The 7,500-nt window shown below is 46.3% G+C and overlaps 1 protein-coding gene across 6 annotated transcripts in view; it reads right to left on the reverse strand.

The window, feature by feature from the left end:
• The window catches only part of LOC126986357 (cell adhesion molecule Dscam2-like), a 93,649-nt gene that overhangs the window by 54,669 nt on the left and 31,480 nt on the right, over positions 1 to 7,500 (reverse strand). For all 6 annotated transcript variants that reach the window (XR_007739624.1, XR_007739623.1, XM_050842413.1 and 3 more), the window contains exons 3-6: positions 2,827 to 2,951; positions 1,323 to 1,524; positions 971 to 1,040; positions 206 to 297 (exon numbers count right to left, since the gene is read on the reverse strand). Coding sequence is in view for 4 of the 6 variants with exons in the window: in XM_050842413.1 (XP_050698370.1) it covers positions 206 to 297; positions 971 to 1,040; positions 1,323 to 1,524; positions 2,827 to 2,951 (489 nt within the window). In the remaining 2 variants the exon portion in view is untranslated. The remainder of the gene's footprint in view (positions 1 to 205; positions 298 to 970; positions 1,041 to 1,322; positions 1,525 to 2,826; positions 2,952 to 7,500) is intronic.

A 7,500-nucleotide genomic window follows, 5' to 3' on the forward strand; every position in this document is an offset into this window, starting at 1 on the left:
CCCCCATCATATTCCATCCCACTCCTCGCCCACTCCACTCCCCACTCACTCCTGGCTTACTCATCGCCCACTCATCCCACTCACTCCATCCATTTCCACTCCAAACCACTCTCAATTACTCACACCCTACTCCCAGCCACTCCAATCCACTATCACTCACTCCCACTCACACCATCCCACTCCACTCCCCACTCCGCCCACTCACCACTCTCCAGGCCGGGCTGTATGACGTAGGTGTCGTCCTGCACCCACGCCACCACCTTCACGTACTCCTGCACGTAGGTGGGGATGCGGCACCTGAGTGGGATGAGAGGGATGAGTGGGGTGAGTGGGGTGAGTGGGGTGAGAGGGGTGAATGAGTGATGTTGATTGGGACGAAAGGAATGTTGAATGAGATGAGTAGGGTGAGTGGGGTGAGAGGGATGAACGAATAAGGCTGAGTGGGGTGAGAGGAAGGTTAAGTGCAATGAGGATGATGAGTGTGGGATGTTGAGTGGGATGAGTGGGGTGAGTGGGGTGAGAGGGATGAACAAATAAGGCTGAGTGGGGTGAGAGGAAGGTTAAGTATGATGAGAATGATGAATGGGAGATGCTGAGTGGGATGAGTGGGGTGAGTGGGATGAGTGGGGTGAGTGGGATGAGTGGGGTGAGTGGGATGAGAAAGAAGAGGAGAGAGGGGGTGAAAGAGGAGGGGAGAGGAGACAAGTGTAAGGAGGGGAGAGGGGGAGAAAGAAGAGAGGAGAGGAGGAGAAAGAGGAGGGGAGAGGGGGTGAAAGAGGAGGGGAGAGAGGGAGAAAGAGGAGGGGAGAGAGGGAGAGAGAGGAAGGGAGAAAAGACAGGTAGAGAGGGGGGAAGGAGGGAGGAGAGTGGGGAGCTTACCTAAGGAGGGAAGAGAGGGAGAGAGAGGAGGGGAGATAAGACAGGTGAAGAGAGGGGGGAAGGAGGGAGGAGAGGGAGAGAGGGAGCTTACCTGAGAACGGCTGTGTTTCCGCTAATTACGTACTCGTCATACACCTGAACCTCGTAGTCCTGGCGCACGACTGGAGGGGGGGGGGGTGTAGGAGTGTACGTGTTAGTGTACGGACAGGTATACACACACACACACACACACACACACACACACACACACACACACTAACCAACTAACACACTAACTCATCTATTCCTTTACTCCACAGCTCCCCTCTACATCGCCTTCCTACCCACCTATCCACATCCACTCCCCCTTCCTCCTCCACATCCATTTCCCAACCACCTATCCACAGCCACTCTCACTTCCCACCCACCTACCCACACCTACACCCCCTTCCCCCCCTACCCACCTGCCCGGACAGTCACGGTGCGCGATACGATCCTTCCGACGCTGCTGGAGGCGAGGCAGCGGTAGGTGGAGGCGTGGACGTCCTGACGGTAGGCGCGCGGGCTGAACGGCAGGAAGATGAGGGTCCCGTTGTGGAAGGCCTCGCGCACCCCAACCACCGTCCCCGCCGCCTGCAGACCCGACTCCCCCACTACCCATGACACCTAGGGAAGAAGGGGGAAGGGTTAGGTTAGGTTAGGTTAAGGGGTTGCAAAAAGGCGGTACTTGAAGGGGTTAAGGGGTTGTAGAAGGGTGTCCTGGGGTGTTTAGGTAAGGTAACGTTAGGGATGAGATGTTAGGGGGTTGAGAAAGGATGAAGAATAGTGTGAAGGGGTGTTTAGGTAAGGTTAAGGTAAGGTTATTTGGGTGGGGTTAGCTGCGTGGGGTGAGAAGTTATGGGAAGGCAAGTTAGGTTAGGTTAGGTTAAGTTGAGGGGTTGTGAAAGGGTGAAGGGGGTTTAGGTAAGGTTAAGGTAAGGTTATTTGGGTGGGGTTAGCTGCGTGGGGTGAGAAGTTATGGGAAGGCAAGTTAGGTTAGGTTAGGTTAAGTTGAGGGGTTGTGAAAGGGTGAAGGGGGTTTAGGTTAGGTTAAAGTAAGATAAGTTAGGTCAGCTTACCACCATTGACACCTAGGAAGACAGGGTAATGGTTAGGTTAGGTTAAGGGGTCGTAAAAGAGCGATACTTGGTCTATAGATGAAGTTACGGTAAGGTGGAGAGATTACAAAAGTCTACGGTGAAGGGCTGCCTGATTTCACTTACTCTTGGGTTACGAGTGAAGGGCTCAACAGTTTCTGGTGATGGGTTAACAGTGGGATGAAGGGATTATGGGGTTGTAAAATAGAGTCAATTGGTGTTAAGGTAAGGTTAGGGTAAGGTTACGTTGGGTCTGGTATGCGTAGGGTGTAGAGTTTATGGGATGGCAATGGGGCGGGTGAGATTGTAAAAGTCTACGGTGAAGGACTACCAGACTTCACTTATTTTTGAAGGGTAATGGTAAAGTCTACGGTGTTAGGGTACTGTATTTCATTTACTCATACGGTTAGTCATAGTAGTAGTAGTAGTAGTAGTAGTAGTAGTAGTAGTAGAAAGGATAAAAAAATCCTTAAAATGGTAGCAATTAAATATATTAGCATCAAGCAGAGAAGCAGAAATGAGAGAAAGAAAACTAGAATAAAGAATAGAAGGAAGAAGGGAGGAAGGAAGAAAGGAAAGAAAAGATGAAAAGATTAAGAAAGTAAGAAGAAAAAGCATCAAGGAGGAAAGAATGGGAGAAATAGATAAAGAAAGAGAAAGGAGAGAAAGAAGTGGAGGAAAACAAGGGAAGGAAAAGAAAATGAAGAAAAAAGTAGGAATGAAAAATGAAAAAAAAAAAGAATATAGAGAACCACAAAGCACTAATAAAGGAAAGAAGGCTAACCACACAATACACGAAGTCGTCCCCCACCCCCCACCCCCCCATACTTACCGTGGGCGGCGGGTTCCCATGGGCGGCGCAGTGGAGGGCGGCGCCGGTGGTGTTGAGGAAGGAGAGGGTGGACGGGGGCTCTACGACGAACTGCGGCCCCTCCTGCACCCCCACGCGACATTCACCTGGGGGAGGGAAGAGGAGGAGGAGGAGGATTAGTGTGGGGGAAGAGAAATTGGGAGGGAAGAGGAGGAGGAGGATGAGGAGGTTAGTGTGAGAGAGAGAAAAGGGAGTTGGTTAGTGTGGGAGAGAAGAGGAGGAGGAGGAGGAAGAAAAGGAAGGCGAGGGTTAGGTTAGGTTAGGTTAGTGTGGGAGGGAAGAGGAGGAGGAGGAAGAAGAGGAGGTTTGTGTGAGAGAAAGAGGAATTAGTTAGTTTGGGAGGGAAGAAGAGGAGGAGATTAGTGAGAGAGAGAGAGAGAGAGAGAGAGAGAGAGAGAGAGAGAGAGAGAGAGAGAGAGAGAGAGAGAGAGAGAGAGAGAGAGAGAGAGAGAGAGAGAGAGAGAGAGAGAGAGAGAGAGAGAGAGAGAGAGAGAGAGAGAGAGAGAGAGAGAGAGAGAGAGAGAGAGAGAGAGAGAGAGAGAGAGAGAGAGAGAGAGAGAGAGAGAGAGAGAGAGAGAGAGAGGCGCCATCTATGGACAAACAGATGAATTGATAAAACACGAATCTTCTGTTTAAAGGAAGAAAAAAAGGAGGAAGTTTGTACATAGATAGGCGTGTGTGTGTGTGTGTGTGTGTGTGTGTGTGTGATGAAGAGGGGGAGAGTGATGAAGAGGATAGATGGATAGATAAGAGGAGAATAGATACATAGAGGAGAAAGGAGACAAAAAAAAGATAGATAGGAACATGAAAAGACATGGGAAATGATGCAAAGGAATAGGAAAAAGCAGAACAGAGGAAAAGAGAAGGAAATAGAGGAAGAAGATGAGAGTGAAAAGAAGGGAGGAAAGAAAGGAGAAAGGAATAACGAAAGGAACAAAACATTAAATAAGGAAGAAGAGGAATTACTTAAAATGTGATAAATTTGATGATAAAATGAAATGATGATAATAGAGATAACAGATGAAAAGAAGATAAGGAGAATAGATAGACAGACAGATAAGAGAAGATAGACAGGAAGAATAGACAGGAACACGAAAAGAGGTACAAAGAAGAAGATAGGTAGATAAAAAAAGATGAAAGGAAAGATAGAGAAGATAGACAGGAAGAATGAACAGTAACACGAAAAGAGGTACAAAGAAGAAGATAGGTAGATAAAAGAAGATGAAAGGAAAGATAGAGAAGAAGATAGACAGAAAGAATGGACAGTAACACAAAAAGAGGGACAATGAAGATAGGTAGACAGGAAGAAGAGGAAAGGAAAGATAGAGAAGAAGATAGAGACAGGAAGAATGGATAGGAACACGAAAAGAGGAACAAAGAAGAAGATAGGAAGATAAAAGAAGATGAAAGGGAAGGAAGATAATTGACGGTGGAGAGATAGATAGAAAGTTAGGAAAGATGATAGATGGAGAAAAGATGCAAAGAGAAACAGGGAAGAAGATAGGCAGACATTAGGAAGATGAAAGGAGAGGAAAGGAAGATAACTGACTATGGAGAGATGGATAGAAAGAGAGGGAAAGATGATAGATGGAGGGAAGATGAAAAGAAAAACAGGGAAGAAGATGGGCAGGTAGATAGAAAGGGGAAGAAGATAGGAAGAGAGGATAATGGTAGATAGATAGAATATGGGTGAAGATGATGCAGATAGATAGATGAAGAGGCAGGAATGAAGATGGATAGACAGATAGAATGATGATAGGACAGGAAAATGATAGATAAATAGATAGTTAGATAGATAGACAGGAAGACTGGAACGAAGAAAATGATAGATACGTTTGTGGATAAAGAAGGAAGAGTTTAGTTATATGATGAAGAAGGGAAGAGAAATTGTAGAGAAGAAAACGAAGATAGGTGGAGAGATGTGAATAGGTAGACAGGGAAAGGGGAAGATAATAGGTAGACAGACAGACAGACAGACAAACAGAGAGACAGACAGGAAGACAGACAGACAGACAGACAGACAAAGCTTAAAATGAAACTTAAACGACGTCAAATCATTCTCTCTCTCTCTCTCTCTCTCTAATATTCTTTTTCGCTCCAGAATTTGCTTTTGTCACGAGAGAATGTGTGTGTGTGTGTGTGTGTGTGTGTGTGTGTGTGTGTGTGTGTGTAGGCGGATAATGGAGGAAGTAAATGCAATGGAGGAGGAGGAAGTAGTAGTAGTAGTAGTAGTAGTAGTAGTAGTAGTAGTTGTTGTTGTTGTTGAGGTGAAAAATTACAATACCTTCAACTTTTTCACCAACAACAACTACTACTACTACTACTACTACTACTACTACTACTACTACTACTAAAAACAAACACACAAACAAACACACAAACATAAACAGCTGACTTGACGCTAGGAAACACACTATACTATTTTCGGTAGAGAGAGAGAGAGAGAGAGAGAGAGAGAGAGAGAGAGAGAGAGAGAGAGAGAGAGAGAGAGAGAGAGAGAGCGTGTGTGTATGTGTGTACGAGAAAGAGCAAAGGGAAGCGATATCAAATTTAGCGAGGAACATAATTTCGCGACTCCCATAGGAACCCTTATTCATCTTAAACGAGGAAGGGGGGGTCGGGGGGCGCAAATGACCGAGAGGGGGGCGTGGAGGGGGCGAGGGGGGGCTAATTATCTCCCCTTCCCCCCTGGATGAAGACAATTACTGCTTTAGAGAGTTAATGAAGAGGCGAAGGAGGAAAAATGGAGCCGGCGCGAATATTTTCCTCCCGCCAACTTGCGCGCTACTCCACAGTGTTGCCAGATCGGTGGTCAGACCTTCCTTTCTCTCTTTGAAGGGGCGGCCGAGGAAGGGAAGGGAAGGGATGGGAGGGGAAGGGAAGGGAAGGGAAAGGAGAGAAAGGAGAAAGGGTAGAAGGGAAGGGAAGGGATGAGAAGGGAGGGGAAGGGAAGGGAAGGGAAGGGAAGGGAAGGGAAGGGAAGGGAAGGGAAGGAAGAGAAAGGAGGAAGGGAAAAAGGGAGGGGAAGGGAAGGGAAGAGAAGGGATGGAAAGGGAGGGAGAAGAGAAGGAAGAGAAAGGAGGAAGGGTAGAAGGGAAGAGTAGGGAAGGGAAGGGAAGGGAAGGGAAGGGAAAGGAAGGGAGGGGAAAGGAAGAGAAAGGAGGGGAAGGGAAGGGAAGGAGAAGAGAAGGAAAAGAAAGAAGAGAAAGGAGGAAGGAAAGAAGGGAAGGGAAGGAGATGGAAAGGAAGGGAAAGGAAGGGAGAAAAATAAAAGAGAAGGGAGGAAGAGAAATGAGAGAAAGGGAGATAAGAAAAAAAACAATAAAAGGAATTAAACGAAGGGTGGAAGGAAGAAAGGAAGGAAGGGAGATTAGGGAAGGAATGGGAGGAAGAGGGGAAGAAAAGGGGAAGAAAATGAAATGAAAGGGAAGACAAGAGGAGGAAAAAGTGAGGGAGGGGAAGGAAGAGAAGGAAAGGGAAAAGAAAGAAGGGAGAGGAGGAAGAGAAGAGGAAAGGGAGAGGAAGGAAAGGGAAAGGAAGGGAGAGAAAGGGAGGGATGGTAGGGAGATTAGAGAAAAAGAGGAAGAAGAGTGGAGGAGATGAAGAGAAGAGACGAAAAAGGGAGGAAGAAAGGAAGGGAGGAAGGAAGGAAGGGAGGAAGAGAGAAATTAAAAGATGAAAAGGGAGGAAGGGAGAAAGAAAGGACACAGGGAGATGACAGACAGAAAAGGAGGAAGAGAAAGGAGGCAAAAAAGAAGAGAGGGAGGGAGGGAAGAGAATGAGAGGGAAGGAAGGAAAGGGAGGAAGTAAAGGGAGAGAAAGTAAGGAGGGAGAGACGAAAAAAGGGAGAACACAGAGACATTGATAAGGAAGATAATCTCTCTCTCTCTCTCTCTCTCTCTCTCTCTCTCTCTCTCTCTCTCTCTCCCGGTCCGTCCGTCTGGTGTTTCGAGTCAATAGCCATTTCGAGGCCTCACGAAACGGCTTCATGAATCACCGCGGGTTCGACTCCCTCTCACGCGAACCCGAGCCAGGAGGAGGAGGAGGAGGAGGAGGAGGTAGAGGAGGAGGAGGATATGGAGGAGGGAAAACAAAATGATGATGATGATGATGATGAAGAGAAAGACGAAAAGAAGAAGAAGAAGAGGAGGAGGAGGAGGGGGAGGAGGAGGAGGAGGAGGAGGAGAAGGGAAAACAAAAAGATGATGATGATGATGATGATGATGAAGAGAAAGACGATAAGAAGAAGAAGAAGAAGAAGAAGAAGGAGGAGGAGGAAAAGAAGCAGGAGGAAAAGAAGAAGCAGAAAAAAAGAACAAAAACAAGAAGAATAAGAACAAGAAAAAAAAGAAAACAAGAAGAAAAACAACAACAACAACAAACATAGTGTGTAAGGAAGAGGAGGATTAAAAAAAAGAAAAAACAAGAAGACTAAAGGAAGTAGTAGTAGTAGTAGTAGTAGTAGTAGTAGTAGTAGTAGTAGTAGTGGTGGTAGTAGTAGTAGTAGTAGTAGTAGTAGTAGTAGTAGTAGTAGTAGTAGTAGTAGTAGTAGTAGTAGTAGTAGTAGTAGTCAAATAAATGTCAATATTACATTTTTTAATCTCTTGAAACATGCAATGAAAAATAAATTAAATA

The sequence above is a fragment of the Eriocheir sinensis genome, chromosome 61, assembly GCF_024679095.1.
Source record: "Eriocheir sinensis breed Jianghai 21 chromosome 61, ASM2467909v1, whole genome shotgun sequence".
NCBI lineage: Eukaryota > Metazoa > Arthropoda > Malacostraca > Decapoda > Varunidae > Eriocheir > Eriocheir sinensis.